Source organism: Zonotrichia albicollis, chromosome 6 (assembly GCF_047830755.1).
Source record: "Zonotrichia albicollis isolate bZonAlb1 chromosome 6, bZonAlb1.hap1, whole genome shotgun sequence".
Classification (NCBI taxonomy): Eukaryota; Metazoa; Chordata; class Aves; order Passeriformes; family Passerellidae; genus Zonotrichia; species Zonotrichia albicollis.
Genome location: NC_133824.1, coordinates 53,394,451 through 53,412,731, shown reverse-complemented (window position 1 = coordinate 53,412,731; position 18,281 = coordinate 53,394,451). Strand labels below are relative to the sequence as shown.

The 18,281-nt window shown below is 43.9% G+C and overlaps 1 protein-coding gene across 5 annotated transcripts in view; it reads right to left on the bottom strand.

Annotated features, from left to right (window-relative positions):
- The window catches only part of KIAA1549L (KIAA1549 like), a 134,691-nt gene that overhangs the window by 70,059 nt on the left and 46,351 nt on the right, over positions 1-18,281 (bottom strand). For 3 of the 5 annotated variants that reach the window (XM_074543816.1, XM_074543818.1, XM_074543817.1), the window contains exons 2-3: positions 3,913-4,245; positions 446-1,060 (exon numbers count right to left, since the gene is read on the bottom strand). In XM_074543816.1, the coding sequence (XP_074399917.1) occupies positions 446-1,060; positions 3,913-4,245 (948 nt within the window). Of the gene's footprint in view, positions 1-445; positions 1,061-3,897; positions 4,246-18,281 lie in introns of all 5 variants that reach the window. The other 2 variants (XM_074543819.1, XM_074543820.1) reach the window with 2 other exon arrangements.

The window sequence follows — 18,281 nt, the reverse complement described above, 5'->3', positions numbered from 1 at the left end:
CAACTCTAAAGGCTAAACATAATTTTCAAATGGATCTGTACTGATAGAGTAAGGTGTTCATACTAGAACAGAATAAGGGTTTTGTGGATTAACAGGGCTGAGGACCAAGGCAGGTCACTGCACTGTCCTCTCCAGCAGCACAGACTCCTCACTGCAAAGCAGGCACCAAACCATCCCAGCTTACAGGGCTGTCCCACCACTGCAGGTGGTCCTGCAGTGACCCCTGAATCCACAGCACCTGATCTCACCACTTCATTTGACACACTTATGTCAAAACCCAGCCACAAGCAAAGCCAACATCATTTCCAACTAACAACCCAGCCCGTACCCATCTGATTCGCCAGCACAGCGGATCAATCACTGCTGCCCCACATTCCTGGACACTGGGGTGTGTGTCTCACACCCCACAGACACAGGAGAGCCCTTCGGCAGAGGCTGCACGTACCTGTTTTCACCATCATGTTGGCAGAGAGCCGGCAATCCAGGGAGGGAGCTGCCGTCATGTTAGCGAAAGCGGCGGCTGCCGTGGTGCCGGGAGGAGCAGGGCTGAGTTCCACGGCAGGAGGGGGGAGCCTAGTTGTTTTCGCTGATGCTGTAATAGATGTCAAAGCTGCTGTCATTGTCAGTGGGGATGGGGTTGGCCTTTTGGTGATGTCTGAGCTCGGGAACTTCTGAGTGTCAGTTACTGTTGTTTCTATCTGCCTTGGTACGTGGGCTGTGGGTGCGAGTGTGGAAGCTGTGGCCGTGCTGCTCTTGGGGGTTATGAGCAGAGCTGGCGTGTCCAGAGGTGATGCAGTCACGTTTCTTGTTGCAAAAGGAAAATCTGCCTGTGTTCCTACTGAGCTCGGATCCAGTGCCAGTTTTGTGGCAGTGTTATTTTTTGTTAGTGTCAGGAACGGTGTGCTTAAAGCCATCACAGATGGCAAAGGGGTGTTTTCAGTGCCTAGAGAAAAGAAGGAAGAAGCTGGCACTGTTGAAGCTGGAGATGATTTTCTTGTTAGTGGTTTTGCTTCTGAAGTTTCTACTGTAGGTATTGCACCAGAAGATACTCCAGATAACACTGCAAGAACAGAATGGGTAAAGTTGGTTGTTGGCAAAAAAGGAGACTCTATCTGTGTTGGTGATGCATGGACAGAAGTTATGATGACTTGACTGCAGAGCACTGGTGGTAGGGGTTTGCAATGGGATGCCCTTGGTAGCTTTATTAGATATGTTATTTATATCTAGACTATAACTTGTAGCTCTTGTGTCCCACTCCTCCTCATTGAATGTGGCTGGATATTTATCAGCCGTAAAGAAATAATCAGGGGACTCAACTGGTTGTCTGCAAATTCTGGAAAATTCCCAGAACCAGTGTCTTCTCAGATTAAACTATTCAAGAGAGTTGGGAGAGAGTTGAGCCTTCTTAACCAGAAGGCTTGGTGACAGGGAAGGGGGACTAGGCTGGCAGTGTGCTGAGGGTGACACTGCTTCTGTTTGGGGCTGAAGTAGTCAAGCTGCCAGTGAGGTGAAAAACCAGCACTGCTGCTGTGCCTGTTTCCATCAGTAATCTTTCCAGCATCACTTGTTTGGGATTCTAGAGAGCTAGGGAGAGCACCTGTAGCATTAACAGGAGGCATATGAAAATGGAGAGGTTCTTTCTCATGTATGCTGATAGGAACCTCTCCAACATGGAAGAAATCAGCAATGTTTTCAGCTGTGTTTCCATGCTTTTTTTTGCAGAGTCTCAGGCATTGTCAATGCAGTAGCAATGGATGAATACTGAACGGGAGATGATTTCAGTGCAAGAGCATCTACATCAAATTCTGAAAAGCTATTCTTTTCAGGAAAGGGTAAATCTGAAATGTTTTGACTATACGATATATATGTATAGTTTGCTGAAGGGGTGGAGAAGAGAGGCTGCTGATTTGTATTAATTTTGTTTTGCAGACTTGACACTACTGAGTGTGGTGCATAGCACTCATCTTCCAATGGAAAAGTACTTGGAGCAACTTCCCTTTTTTCATTTGAACTGAAGTTTTTACCAAAGGAATACTAATGCCAGCTGCAGACAGCAACGCTTGATTGGTCCACGTAGAAGCTGAAGTTACAACTTCAGGAAGGCTGACAGGATCTAAATTGCTTTCAGAGCCTGCATTCAAAATCCTGGAAGAGCCAGAACTGTGGCTGCCCGTCACTGTTGTCATGGAAACAAGTGATGGCAGTGTACCCCACGCTGGAGGCATGACAGAGGCCAGTGGCTTTTTATCAACTGAATGCAAAGCCTGACCAGAGGTTAAATTATTTAAAGTTCTTGGAGATGAATATTCTGCATGTGAGGTCACATGAGTGGTTACTCCCATCCTTCTGTCTTCATTTGCAGTTACATCTGAACTTTCTGCATCTCCAGGTGGAAGACGTGCAGTCACAAAAGCAGAAGTGGCAGAAGTATTTGTGATAGCAGGTTCAGGTTTGGAAAGGCATACAGGGGAAGTAATTAATGGCATTGCAGCTAGATCAAGAGTCATCATGGCCATCTCCAAAACAGTGTCTAGTATCCTTGATCCTGTGAGGAGTGCACAGATTTGGATACCTGAAGAAACTTTGAGAAGCGGAGTTCCATAATGAAGAACATCATTAGCATTAAAGTTCATGGACATCTTTGCTGTCACTCCTCTTGTGAAAGGCTGTTCAGCTGTCCTTGCCACAGGAAAGCCACGAGGATTTGGGAGAGCAGGGCTGAAGCAGCTGGGAGTCTCATGCTATTTGCCTGTTAAGTTCCATCCGTCCAATTTCTGCAAAATTCTGATTCAGAGGTAGCAGGAGGAGGGATCTGCAGCCTGTCCTGGTTGGCTGCTGCCACCCTGGGACTGGCTGTGCATGCTGCCCCAGTAAACACCTCGTTTGTCTCCATTAGCAAGGGAGACCTTGGGCTTGTTGGAGAGGAGTGTGCTGCATTTCTAAAGAGAAAATCTGTTTTGCTTCTAAATTCTCCTACTGGCAGCACTGCACTGCGAGCGTGCTTTGCATCTGGAAAAAGCGATATTGGCAGTAAAAGGGAGGACTCTGTGCTCAGCTAGAGACCTCAGCCGAGCTCTTGGAGGCTGATGACATGAAAGGTGCAGGGTGAGAGGCTGTAGTGGAATTAGTCAGTGCTGTGAAAGACTGAGGGTGACTCATTGGCGGTGTTGGATGTGGAGTACCCGCAGCATGGAAGACTGATGTGGGAACAGCTGCTTTATCCTGAAAAACTGATGATGACAGAAGAGTGGTACCATTGATTGTGCCAGTCAGTGCTGCCCTAAATGGCCCCAGTAGAAGAGACATTTTACATACTCTCATCAAGGAACCATGACAAACTTTTGGAAATTAGACATTTTACACGCTCTCACCAAGGAACCGTGACAAACTTTTAGAAATTATTGTCAGGGAAGACTGATTCTTTTTTACCCAGGAATATCAGAATATACAGATGACAACGAGGTCCTTTCCAAAGGAAACCCTTTTCCCACTAACTCTGTGAAATGCACTGTGGTTGATCCAAATAAAGCATGGCCCCCATAAACAAGCTGGGACCCTTCTGTGATTCACCACACTGGAATGCACCACGCTTAGAGCACTATTCCTGCTTTCACTAACCTTTCACTGTGAGCTAGCTGAATCTGTGCTGAAGAAACCTTCAGGATCTGCAGACAAAGGCACTTGGGTGGGCAGTACAGCTGGTTTAGAAAAGTTAATGGCATGAGGTGACTGGATTACCAATGAGGAGAATGATGGTGATGGAACAGCGGCAAGCATGTCTGATCCTGATGTGCTTTCTCTGCAAATGGAGGGTGGTTTCTAATGGCACTGGCTGGGATGGCACAGCTGTACCCAAATGTGTCACTGGTGGTGGGGTGGGCAGTGTGGCAAACATACCAAGCTGAGGCAAACCTGTTAGAGCAGCTGTGTCATCTGCATCGTGAGACGATGGCCTCAGAGGCGACTCGGCCGAGACCTCAGCAGGTTCCTGGGGCGCACTGCTCCCACTGCCCTGGTACAGGGAGGGCGACAGGTGCATCTGATCCAAAGTCCTGGCACGGGCACCAGTCAGCGTTGTCCTGATCATCTGAAGCAAGTCTGCGTTCTCCAAAGTCTGTCCCAGGGAAAGATCAGCTATTGAGGGGGACTTGGTTTCTGTGGAAGGCCGTGTTGGTGATAGGATAGATCTCCAGTTAGGAAAAGATCCTGTAGAAGGAGCATCGTTGACATGCTGTTGCCTGACACCTGTAAAATAATAAGGAAAATTAGCATATTCTTCCCCAAAATGAAGAGTTATCTTGTTGCTACAAATCCCAACACAAAATGCATTAAGTTTGGTAAAACAAGTGAATTTTTTTGTTGTTGTTTTCAGAGTGCATAAAAATTCAGAGAACATTTACAAAAAAAAAAAAAAACAACAACAACAACAAACCACAAACATGAAACCCAGTGTAAGGTTCAACACAACAGATTTTAAACCCCTCGACTTGTTTCATCTGACAGAAGAACAAGGAAAGCTGCCTTGGCCATGCTATTCCAAAATCCTACTTTTACCAGAGATGTCTCAACACACTGAAAGACACATCCCTGAGCCTGGGACAGTTCTTGAGGTTATCATGAGTCACCCTGTGTCAAAACGCTGTGTGAGAAGATGGGTTTAGAAGCAGTGCAGAAAGGGAATGGGTTTTGACAAGCAAGCTTCACTGCCTTGGCATGCAGTCTGACATGGGAATAGAGTCAGCACTGGCTGTGTTCCTGCAGGATGCATCTGGAGGTGCTCATCCTGCCAGCTCTAATAACGTGTGCAATTACAGGCACAAAAGGGAGAAAATAAAACAGGGATGAACAAGAGGAGAGGGGGGCAAGATCCAAAACAAAATAGGACATTAAACGCCTCTTTTTTTGACATGTGCAGATGCTCAACACATCATTTCAAACACCAGTTTACTCTGCATTCAACACCATAATGTTCCTAGGCTTTGTTTTCTTGAAATGATTACAGTTATCCTGAAATCACAGAATGGGAACACTCGCATTTGTACTAATTCAAAGATTAAGATTCACTCAAGGGTAAAATTTAAGGTGGTTGGGTTTCTTTTTCCCTTCCCCCATGTCAGAACAATAGAGCAAACCTCAGTCCTAGCACTTGGTACCATGCCAATCTGTGCCCCCTTGCATAGCCAAGCAGAGGGAAAACATGGAGCTAAATCCTGCCCTCCAGCTGCAGCACATCTGGATCAGACACAGGGGATGCCAACCTCCTCCACAGCCCTGTGAATAACCCAACACAATGGTGTGGAAAAGCAAGCAGAGCAGATCTTGAGACACATAAAATGGGCTGGACACTGACTCCAGCCACCCATGAACCCAAGGCTCAGCAGAGCCAACAAACACCAACTGGGATCAGCCCACATGGACAGGAGCCAGCAGCAGGAGACCTTCCAGCTCAGGGGAGGAGAATGGGTCATGCTGCACCTATCTGAATCTAAGTTTCTTTCTTTCTACAGTTTTCTTTCCTCATAAGTTTTTACACCACCATCCTCCATATGCACAGGCCACAGTACTTGATTGGAGACCAGCTCCTTCAGGCTCCTGTGTGCATCCATGTGGAATTATGTTCAGCCCTTTCTCTCTCTAAAAAAAAAAATAAGAAAACCCAAAACAATGTGAGAGCTCCCATTTTATCCCTGTATTTAAGAGTTTTATTAGGCCATGGTAAGAAACAGCCATTACTATCTCCTTCACTGAAATGCAAGAATAATCATAGTCTCCAGAAGCAATTTGGTTTAGGGAAGCAACTCCAGGATGGACAACAGAACAGAGCTCTGTCCTCCACACAACCAAAATCCCCAGACTTTCCACTTGACACAGGCTAACTTGTACACAAGTGATCTGGAGAAAAGCAAAGGGAGGCAGACACAGGGCTACATATGGAAAGGAGGGATAAGCAGGGGAACAAGGAGCCCAATCCACTTTTATGGAGCTGCTCCAGAAGGTCAGCAGGCTGGACAAGAGGCTGCAGAGCCCACCACGGAATTTGACCCACCAGGACAGGTTTGCAGCACAGAAGGGACACTTTTTACTTGGGCCTTGGGTGCTGATGTGTCCTCAGAGACTGGTGTGGCCTGGTTTCTGATACTCTCCATGCTCCACCCTGTGTTGGAAGGCACATGGTGTTTTAGGCTGTGTTTTGGTGGCTTTTCCTTCCTTGTAAGTCTGGCAGACTTTTAACAGAAGGTAGGAAAGAAGATAAGATGAATCTTGCTCAGCTAGAACGGATTCAAACATGTGCCTGAAACTGAGAACTAGCTGATGTGCTTTGCAAAACCAGACTTTAGGCAACCTGCAGCTTAAATATCTCTGCTGGTGAAGTCATCATTACCCAACCTGTTGCACCTCTGACTGTCTTGTTTCACCAAAACTGAAAAATGACTGCAAAGCCTTTGTGTGGGATTTCTTTTAGCACTTAGTCCTAGAACTAATCTAGCACAGGCCCTAAAGGGGACTTAAGCAAGTCAATGTTTTCTGCTTTTCCAAAACAGCAAAATCTGTCAGCATCAATCCTCTCACAGACTGCACCATTCTTCACACATTTCTTCACACATTGGTTTAATGAGAATGATTACAAGCAGAGAGACAACATAAACCTGGAAAAAGCATTGAAGTTACCTCATATTGACAAGAAGTGAAGAAAAGTTCAAATATTGCAAAGAAGATAAAACACCAAATAAAAAAATATCCTCTAGCCACTTCTTTATTCCAGTCCTTCAGTTCTTGTTCCCTCCATTCCCTACCAACTGCCAGCTTCTCTGTTCGTGCCCATTAATGAATTCAAGCTCCAGAGTTACTGAAGCATTAAGAAAATTATACAATATGCTGCAACCTATGTGTGATGCTGGCATTCCACTGCAGCAGATTTTCTTGTATTCTATGCCTATGGAAAGATATTGACTGCCAGCATCTGTTTAAAACTGCCATAAATTCAGCATCCTGGTAGAAACCAGACAGACACAACACACGGAGGTGCAACTGAAGGACGTACTGTGTGCTTGAGAATTGTTAGGATGGCACCAAGCACTACAGCTCCCTACCAAAAACTGTGCAAACCAGGACTGAATCATGGAAAAAAGGGCAGGCAGGAAAACATTGCACTTCTGAATCTATCAACAGCTGAACACACTTGATGAAGGAGGAGACAACCAATTCAAACCAACAGAAAAGCCACAATGAGAGCTCCCCACAGCACATACTGGTACACACCAGTAGCTGCTCCTCCTGCCTCTAGATTAGCTGTTATTCTTTCATATCTCAGCCTACTGATGAACCACTACCTCCAACCATCCCAAAATCCATCTAGCAGTAACCTCATTACAACAGCCATCACTGATGAGGGACTTTTCCAGTAGCAACAATGAGGAACACTTCCAATATGCCAGAGCAGGAAGTTAAAAATCAGTCCAGTTTGGAGAAAAACATGTTTTCTACATTTCTGAGCACTTCTGTGCACACCTCAAGGTGTGATAAGGACCCTCACCTCTCCCCTTTAATAAAGTGAGGGTCCCTGTGAGGAAGGTGTGGGATACCATGAGGGCACCACTCACCTTCTCTTCTCCAAGCTGAGCAAGCCAAGGGACTTCAGCCACTTCCTCCACATCTTGCCTTCAAGGTCTTTTATCACCTTAATCAAGGTCTTTCATGACCTTCATCACTCTAACAATGTCCTTCTGCCACTTCTGAGTCAATACAACATATCAACTCAAAGGCACATTCAACAACAGAAGATTTTTGCTGTCTCAACTTTGGTTGCATGACTTACAGATCACCTGGATTGATAACATTTAAATGTGAAGCTGACAGAGAGCACACTCAGAAACTTTATTGCATGACTGACAAAGACATCTTCCCCATTATATGTGAAGTATCTATCTTTTCATAAACTTCACTTTATTCCAGTGTATACAGAAGACAGATTTTCAAATTTCCAATCAAGTTGCTTTAATTATTCATTTTTGAGACAAAAAAAAAAAAGACCAAAAGAAAAAAGCTCCAAAAAATGAAAAAAAATTTCCCCATCTGTTATTAAGTAAAGGCTAAATTTTAGGAATAAAATAATACCTATATAAGACTGGTTGTAGTCATATAAAGCACAGCAGAAATCCAAACAGAAGCAATCTGGATTTTATGCAGCCCTAAATCAATCAGCCCTAAGGGAGAGTACCTCCAAAGATACCTTATGAAAAAATCAGACTGTGAGAAATACAATTACTTGCAAACAAACACTTCAGCTAAGCCTTTGAGAATGTCTCCCAAATATTCTCCTGGGAAAGCTGGCAGGCCATGCCTTGGACATGTGCAAGGTTGAGAACAGGCTGGCTGGTTGGGCCCAGAGAGTGGTGGGGATGGTGCCATGTCCAGCTGGGGACAGTCATTAGGGATCAGTGTTTATTATCTTTAAATAAACATTATTTAAAGATAATAAACCAACCTGTTTGTTATCTTTATTGATGGTCTGGGTGGGGGGATCAAGGGTGTCCTCAGGAAGTTCCCAGGCAACATTAAGTTGGGTGGGATTGTTGCACTGCTGGGGGGTAGGAGGCCTCTGCAGAGGGATCTGGACACACTGGAGGGATGAGATGAGTCCAACAGGATGAGGTTCAGAAAGGTGAAGTGCCAGGTCCTGTGCTTGAGTCACAACAAGCCCATGGAGTGCTCCAGGCTGGGAGAGGAGCGACTGGAAAGGGAAAAGGAGCTGGGGGTGCTGGTCAACAGCAGCTGAACGTGAGCCAGGTGGGCAAGGAGACCAATGGCACCTGGTGCAGGTCAGAAATATCCAGCAGGAGCAGGGCAGTGGCTGTCCCCCTCTACTGGGCACTGTGTCCAGTTCTGGGCCTCTCAGGAATGTGTCCAAAGAAGGGCAATAAAACTCATAAAGGGTCTGAAGGAGCAGCTGAGGAAACTGCGAGTGTTCAGCCTGGAGCAAAGGAGGCTTGAGGTGACCTTATCACTCTCTGGAACTGCCTGACAGGAGGGTGGAGACAGGTGGGGATCAGCCTCTCCTCCCAGGCAACCAGGGACAGGATGAGAGAGGACAAAGAATCACAAAGAATCACAGAATAATGAGGTTGGAAGAGACCTCTAAGATCATTGAGTCCAACCTGTGCCCTAACACCTCACCTAGACTATAGCACCAAGTGCCGTGTCCAGGCTTTTTTTAAACACATCCAGAGATGGTGATTCTACCACCTCCCTGGGAAGAACATTCCAGTGCTTTATTATTCTTTCAGTGAAAAATTTTTTCCTAATATCCAACCTATCCCTTCCCTGACATAGCTTGAGACTGTGCCCTCTGGTTCTGTCAGAGACCGACCCCACCTGTCTGCAGCCTCCCTTCAGGAAGGTGTAGAGAGCAATAAGGTCACCTCTAAGGCTTCTCTTCTCCAGGCTAAACAGCCCCAGCTCCTTCAAACATTCCTCACAGGGTTTGTGTTCCCAGCGCCTCACCAGCCTCATTGTCCTCCTCTGGATGTGCTCAAGCATCTCAGCATCCTTCCCAACCTGAGGGGCTCTTCCTAAACTGACATCGCCTCAAGCTGCACCAGGGGAGGTCCAGGTTGGACATCAGCAGGAACTGCTTCACAGAAAGGACTGTCCAGCATTGGAAGGGGCTGCCCAGGGAGGTGGCAGAGTCCTCATCCCTGGGAGTGTTCAAGAAATGGCTCAATGAGGCACTTAGAACTGTGGTTTAGTTGGCATGGTGATGGTTTGGCCAAAGGTTGGACCTGATGATCTCGGGGGTCTTTTCTAACCCTCATGATTCTAGGATTCGGGAAGAACAACAAGCCACCCACAAGTATTGCTGAGAGACCCTTTAGCACTTTACCCCACCCTAGCCAGTACCAGATAGGGCTATCCCAGGGCTACACCTGCTCTTTATCTTTAAAACAACACCACTAACATACCAAAAAAAGCGCATTTTTCCTTCTCAAAAGTACAGTGCTTCCCACTTATTATTGTTTTACCACAAGAGATTGAGTGCCCAAAGGTCAGATATGACTGGTAGGGGATACGATAAGAAAATTAACAGAATTAACAGAAATTAACAGTAATCTCTGTTACACCAGTGAAAAAATGCACACCCTAATCACAGGGTTTGCAATTTATTTCCATTGAAGAGCATTAAGCCTACACTATACGATGATAGCATCACTTCAGAGTTTTCCTAATGCTGTCATTTTTTTTCATTATTCATTAAGAGTTTACAAATGGCACAAAAATACAGATTTCATGAGCCAAAGGATGTGAAATACACTATGAACAAAAATACAAATGCTCAGCAAAGCATTTATAAAAATAGCTATGTAGCATATCAAAATCTTGCTCACTGTACAGAATGGCAAAAACCTATGCCTCCATCATATGTTATCCCAATTTTACATTGATGAGATCATTACATCACAACCTATGTATCCCATACATCTCACTTTGGCATCATTCCACAGGCCTTTGCAGCTTAATTACACACTTTTTGCAAAACAATTAACATGTAAGTGTTGCCTAGCCCTGACAACAAGCCAACCCACAAGACACCTGTGCTGAGCCCTGGTTCCCACAGGCCAAGCCATGCCTGCTCCTCTGGTCAGTGTGCTTTGTGCTCATCCTCCAGGAAATCTGCCTGGAGGGCCCACCAGGATCACACTGGAAGGGAGAACAAAGGTGGTTTTGGCAGCTGCCAAACCCACAGCTACTACAGCAGGAAGGGATGGTGGAGAGCCAGAGAAAACTGAAAAAGAGGGAAGGTAAAGAAACCAGAAAATTAAATCCTGTTCTTCACAGGTATCTTATTCATATCAATTTTTTTTCAGGCAGATTCTAGGAAAATTTAAGTGGTTCAACAGACACCTCACATTTGTTTCAGCTGTAACTTTCCCCAGATTAGATCTTGACCTTCCAAACCCAAAATTCTGTCCTGATGGATGTAAACCCAGATTATTTTACCAACAGCTGAGATTGTTTACATCCTAGCTGTTGGAACCCTGGATGCTGAGAATTTCAGACTTTCTGTGTTAAAAGGCACAGACCCTCAAGAGAACACTGCATTTGATCTGAGACTGTGGAGAAGAATTCCAAAATTGAATTATAGAACTGGGATTGTGCAGATGGAGTTTGAATAGAAGGGTGTAATATCACATGGTGGAAAACTTAGAGTTTAAGGTTTTAGACTGTAGTAATATACATAAAGCTAAGATGGAGGGTTTAGGTCAATGGAGGTTTTTATCAGTCAATGTCTACAAGAACCAGACAATAAAAAACCACCATTACATACAAAAAAGCCTTTTTTCCTGTGATCACACAAAATTATAACTGAAAACTATTATTAATTTATTTTTGACAACCAGGAAAAAATATTTTTTCCTGATACTATCAGAATTCTGTTGGTGAACAGAAATTGCACAATTTTACTGTGAAGGAAAATCTCTGTGAGGAGGTACCACATTGCACAAGGTTTCCTTCTCAACAAACAAAAGTCTGGACTTCGTAACAAATAATAGGAAAACGCTGGGGCACAATATTTGGTCATTTCAATTGCACTGCCATGTGTTTTTACACATGAAAACCAAAGCAGAAATTTTCTGTTTGGGATGGTGGTGAACTTTCCTTGCCCTCGCAGTGTAAGTTCCCTTTGGGTCCCAACGCTCCAGCAGCACATCAGGGACAACCTCTTGGCTGTCAATTAAAATACAGGGCTGCAAGGAAAATGCCCTTTTTGCCAAGAAAGCTTTTGGCATGGCCTGTCTTGCTGGCTTGCCCAGCCCAAATGTCAGCTGCAGGGATTCGGGAGCTCCATGACTGTCACCAGCCCTGCTCTGGGAAGCCACAGGCTGCTGTGACTTGTCCTGAGTGCCAGCCTGGCCTGGGGCTCCAAAATGTCCCCTGTGCCACCCAGGAGGCTCTGCTGGGAGGCTTTAATCTGCTCCAGCAGCAAGAGGGAGGTTTTGAGCAGTGCAATGGATCAGTCAGGGTGAGAAAATCACGCTCTGGTGGCAGTGGGGCCAGCTCTGCCTGCAGTGGTCCCAGCAGCATCATCTGTGGCATTCACTTTTATTGGAAAAATCCCTTCATCCAGGATTTCTCTCCTGGGAAGATGACAAGCCTCAGAGAAAAAGGAAAACAATTATCTGATTTGCTTCTCCTGTGTTTTGCTCCTTTGGAATGTGTTTGGAGATTGTTTACCCACAGGTGATTGTTTCATTGGATTCTGCTGTGAATTGTTTTTACTCTTTGGCCAAACAGTGCCAAGCTGTGTCAGGACGCTGGAAAGAGTCAAAAGTTTTCATTGTTATCCTTTTAGCCTTCTGTAAGTATCCTCTCTGTATTCTTTAGTATAGTTTACTATAGCATACTTTAATATAATATAGTATCATAAAATAATAAATTAGCCTTCTGAGAACATGGAGTCAGATTCATCATTCCTTCCTTTCTCTGGGAGCAACACAAATACAATAATCATCTGCACATTGGATTCAGAGCAGATGCTCAGCTGGATCCTTAGGAAATGAGAGTGCAAGGGAGAAGGGTTCATCACCACACCACGCCATGGGATAAATGCACAAAATCACACAGAAACCACAACCTGCAGCAATGGGTTTGGACAACTCAGGCCACATTGTGCCCTAGCCAAATCGCTTGTAGTTATTCCCTTCAGAGCCCTCTGCAATGCATCAAGGTTTTTAAGACATAAATTGTGCTAAATTAAGGAAGAAGAGGCTGAGAAACAGAATGCCAAGACCACAAGAACTGGATAAAAGAGGGAAGCAGCTGGACTGGAACCAGTCACATACTCTGAGAAGAGCATGCAGAACCCGTGGACAAGACGGGGGCTCCAATCAGGAAATGTGCATGCAGCAGTTCTAGAATGTATCAACAATGCATCATGTAAACAATAAATGGCTTCTACTTAATCGTATTGGCTAGTTGTCCTGATTCCCTGCAAGAACCTGCTCTGAGGGCTCTGCTGAATGTCCCCGTGATCATTTCTGCCTGAGCTGATCTGGTTTTTCTAAAGATTGAAGTGAATAAATGATGCATACATTTAGGTATTTGTTATTATTTTATGTATTTGTTATTACTTTAATTAATTTGTAGTGCTTTTTCAGCAACACCTTCAGGATCAATACCTTTGTGAGCCTGACAGCCTGCTTTAGCATGCTGCTTACCTCTTTATTTGTAAACAGACATTTGCACAAACCTTTGCAAAGGAATTGTGTTTATTCAGGAAAGTTGCTGTAGACACTGCTAGCATCAGCATTAATGATTTAATGAACAATGTAGCAAAAAATTTCAAGGTCATTTGGGAGCATACCAACAGCAAAGCTGCCAGTTCTCCTGCTTTTACCTTGAGTTTTACAATATTTGAGAGGCTTTTCATGAGAAAAACAAAAGAAACACCCCAAAAAAATCTTAGGTAAAACACACTATATTAGTAGTTGATTTTTCATTCTTTACATGGAAATTCTGAATTCTTAAAATTGTGGGAGAAAAAAGAAAGCTAAATTGTTTTTAAATGATGTGATTTTTAAGCATATGACATTTTCGCAGGACTGGTTAAAGTTCTTTACTTATTTTAAATTTCCAGAGCTAGGATAGATTAGAAGGATGGCATCAAATTCTCAAAAAGCATGAGAAGAGTTTTGGGTTGCAAACTCTGATCTTCTTAGGCTCTGGAGTTAGGCAGAGCCTAAGAAGCCAATAATAGTAATAGTAGTACAGCTTTATTATTACATGCAACAAAAATATGTATTTTCTTAACTAGAAGCTACTCCTTTAATAAAGCTTTCAGAATTTAAACTCCCCCCCAAAGTCAGCGCAAAAGGAGACAGCAGAGAGCTCTTCCTAAAAGCCATTTAGATTATTCTCCAAAGGAAAAAAAAAAAAATAAACTACTGTTTGCAGAACTTTCCTAAAGAAACGACAGCGCTTCCAAAAGGTTGAACTGTGGGCCAAATTACATAATACAATACATTCTGACATGCTTGTTGAGCAATTGTGAATGTTCCCTTGAGCCAGAAAGCTTTCTGCTCACCAACCCAAGCTCATCTTCAAGGGAACATTTGAGGCCACAGCCCAGGAGCAGAGAAGACCCTCTGGAGCAGGAGAAGCTCAGCCAGCATCTCCCCCCAGAAGGGAGACCCAACCTGGGGCTGCAGGAGGCTGAACCAGGCCGCCAACACAAGGCTGTGCAGGTACATCCCTACATTCACGCGTGTTCCTGACGTGCCTGGGGTGCCGCAGCTCGGCAGAGAGGAGGTGACAAACAAGCTGGCAGCACCAGCTCCTCCAGCCACTGCTGCTGCTAACTGAGCTCCAGGGTCAGCACCCTCATTCTGATTCATTTCAGAGCTCTGGAGTTGCAGTTTGCAGAGGTAATGCTCACACACACACACACAAGCTCTGTGAGCTTTTCAGTGCCTATTTCAGGCCAAGATGTGGAGGGCAAGCAGGGAAGCTGTGCCCTGGGGGCAGAGCCTGTCTGGGCTCAGTTCCAGCAAGACAACCAGGAGAGAAGTTAATCCTGCCTTAGGAGAGATGCCAGAGGTGCCAAGCTCACAGCATCACCACAAGGACCCAGGTTCCCACCTTGCCTTTTGCTGCTTTCCACTGCCTGTGATGGAGGATAAAGGAATGAAGACCAGGAAAGAAATGTAGGTCAGACATAAACCTACATTTCTCTGTCTGCACAGGGTTCAATATTGCCCCACTGATAATGCTTTCAAAGTACAGAAGTCTGCCCTTAAAAAAATTAAATATCATATTGATTTTTAGATTAGAAAGCTTTCAGGTCATACTGAAGAGAGGGTGAGAAAAGAGCAAATGGCATACCTTTTTTTGAAAAATGCAACAAAATAATCAAATCCAAATTCCATTTTCTCTTCAAGATCTGCACCAAATAACCAGTGTTTATCCATCCTGGTATACAATGTGATTTGTGAGCCCAGAAAAGTGCAATCTATTGCACAGGCCCAAAAGGGAGAAAGGTTAAAACACTGAATATATGAATGGCCCAATAGACAAATATTGAGTTGAAATTTTGGGCCATTCTTCTTTGGAGGGCAATCCTCCTTATGACCATGAATGGGACTACAAACAGTGTTGCTGGAAAACAGTCCACATAAAATGCATGTTTTTTCTTAGATTAGAAAAACTCTATTCTGGAGCAGGATAGACAGCACTGAAAGCTGCTTTAAAAGGCTTTGGAATTTTCCTCTCTCCCCACTTAAAAAGGACAGAAACTAGGGAAAAGTCTTATACACAACACCTTGTTCTTCCTTACATATAGACTTTTCAAAAATTACTCATTTTAAAGCAATCCCTTTAAAAAAAAAATCTGATTTTTTTCTTTTTTTTTAGTTCAATATTGCCCTTTGATTCCTACCTTTTACAAATGTAGCAAAGGCTGAGTCTCAAAAAGGGAAAAACATTCATGTGGAGCAAACTTTCAGCTTCCAGGAAGCAGTCAGGGAACATCCTGAGGTCAAGCCAGGATGACAGGCTGCAATTAAATTCTCCTGAACAACAAATCAACCTGCAACTTTGCTATGACCTGCTCTGGGTGTTCAACACAAAGTGCAATATCCTTTACACATTAATGAACTATGCATATCAACTAGCTAATTAATTCTTAAGCTCCTTGTGTTCTGCAGTAAACAGAGACTTGGTTCAGGCTAGAAACTATCATGAAGCTGTTTAAAAATTATTTCTATTTTCTATGACTTTCACTGTCTACAGCCCATTAGTCTTTATTTTCAGGGTCTTTGCTGCATAAAAGTGTCAATAGCTCAGGTTTTTAACAATATGTTGCCTCATTCCCTTTTCTCACATCTTAGAAACAAATGCAAATATTTATCTCTACTGTCCAAAACAAAAATATCAGCCACACTCATGGACAGACAGCAAGAGGTAAAAGCAGCAAGGGAGAGCCCAGTCACTGGTGGCAAAAATGTTAAAAATCTGCCCAGTCAAATCTCACTTTCCAGTCCAAAATCCATAAGAAACATGGCACAGATGCAAATATCTGAGAATTGCTTTTAAATCTGAAAAATCAGTAGGAACCTTGGCAAACTGTGGGGTTCCCAAGAACGCTGCAGAATTACTTCAGCTCCCAGCCCAGCTGCAGGGATCTCCCCTGGGAGCAATGAACACAAACCACCACCAGGACAAGGTGCCTGCACCTGCTCCTCACCTGTTTCCCGCAAAAATGATGGATCTGTCTGAATCATTTGGGATTTTAATTCCCAGGTATCCAAGCAGCAAACCCAAAACTCAGAAAGAGCCAAACACAGGGATAAAGCAGGTGGATGCACCCAAAGGCAGCAGCTCTGTGCTTGCATTGGCTGCCTAAGCACAAAAAATGTCACAGCTAATGGGTGATGTGGTGTGAAAAAGTTGATTCTTCTCCCTGAGATAAAGGCATTAGCATTTTCTGTCAGATCATTAGACAACATCTTCCCTGTGAAATGACAGGAGCCCTAAAAAAACCATTTAAAAAAGCAGGATCTCTTGCTACAGGGCCAACAATATTCTACTAATAGCTGAAGTCACTTTTAATTGTAAATGGTTAACCATTATCCAGTGACCAGCTTTCTCAAAAGTCAGACACTGCCTGGAAGAAAGGGCATTATTAGAAAGAAAAGATGATGCCATTTCCAGATGGTGAAAAGCACTGCACAAGTTGGTGGGTCTCCTAATTTATATATCCAAGGTACAGGAGAAAGATTTGAGGCTTTTAAACAGAGAGTGACTAAAAGATTCCCTCGGAAAAGTTCAAAACAAGCCAAATAAGATGCATTTTTCCCTCCACAGTTATATGAGTTTCTTGGCTGCCTTCTGCTCATGGAACTCACATGCTGCATCACACTGAATGGCAAACATGGCTCTGGCGGGGCAAAAATCAAAAATCTTCCCCTCAGATCCCCAGCTGAACCCCATCTTTTTAACTTCTAGCTTAACTCAGAACTAAATCCCCAAAAACCCCATCTCTGTGACCCACTTTGGGTACTGCCACGATATTTCTCGTCACTTGATTGCTGCTCTTTTTTGCTAAAGTTTCATAAGATTCTGTTCTCCAAAAATTTCTGGGAGCTATTTCTAAAAACAGCCTCCAACAAAAGCAGACCCTAATTTCTTCCCAGCCACTCAGTTAATCTTTAGGGACATGCACAGTCACTTCTAACAAAAGGAGAAAGAAGATGCTATACTCAGACAGGCTTTTCCTTTGTACACACACTGTGGAAACATTTTGCATTCATGTCAGTATAACTGAATATCTGGATTTTAAAGCCCTCAGCCTAACCAGGATTTTAGGAGCTTTATTGCTACACTGTCAAACACATGCCCTGTATAGTATTTAAGAAGGTTTTCCATAATCTGCTCCATGCTGGTATTGTTATTGAAATGAGTTCATTCAAATGACATCGGGATAACCAGGGGAACTAAAGAATACAGGTTATTTCTTAAAAATTAAAGAGATATATGAAGGAAGAAGGTGCTAAAACTTTCAGGTCACTCAGCCATTTATTACTCATTTTACTCAGTTAAGAGTTTAATCAGTCAAAGTATCAGCGTTACAATCCAAGTACCTGATGCTACAAAAAAGCAACCCTGACCATCCAAGGCTTTGCTCCAGAAGGTGAAGGTGAAAGCTTCTTCCCACAACTTTCCTGACATGTGACATATTGCACAAACCAGGGCAGAGCATCAGCAAATTTCTCAAGTCAGATTTATGGCACTTCAGGTACCCTTTCAACACATGCTCTTCCTCACTGCCGAGATTTACTGGCCTGGATGTCAGAAAACATCTCGGGAACGGGGAGTGCAAACACAGAGGTGACACACCACACTCATGGGAAGAAATTTCCATCCAAAGGTTGCTGCCTTTCTGTCATCAATCAGGACACTGGTGACTTCATGGGTGAGCCATGAACTAAAGCTGTGAGCACAGTAAAGAATTACAGCGTGGATGCAGGACGTGAAAAAATCAGAAGATGCCCCTTACAATTTCACCAGCAGGAAAAAAAAAAAAAAAAAGTATCTAAATTATTTTTTTCAAATATTTAATTGCCTCAGGTGCATGTACCTGATGATTTTCAAAATTCTCCCAATGAAAGGTGCTTCTTTGCCACCTTTTCCTCCAGGGTCCTCTCCTTCCCTGCAAGCTCCAAGAGAGGAACATGAGCTGTGGGACCTGCCCTGCTCCCCAGCAGCTCTCACACCACACCTATTGCAGT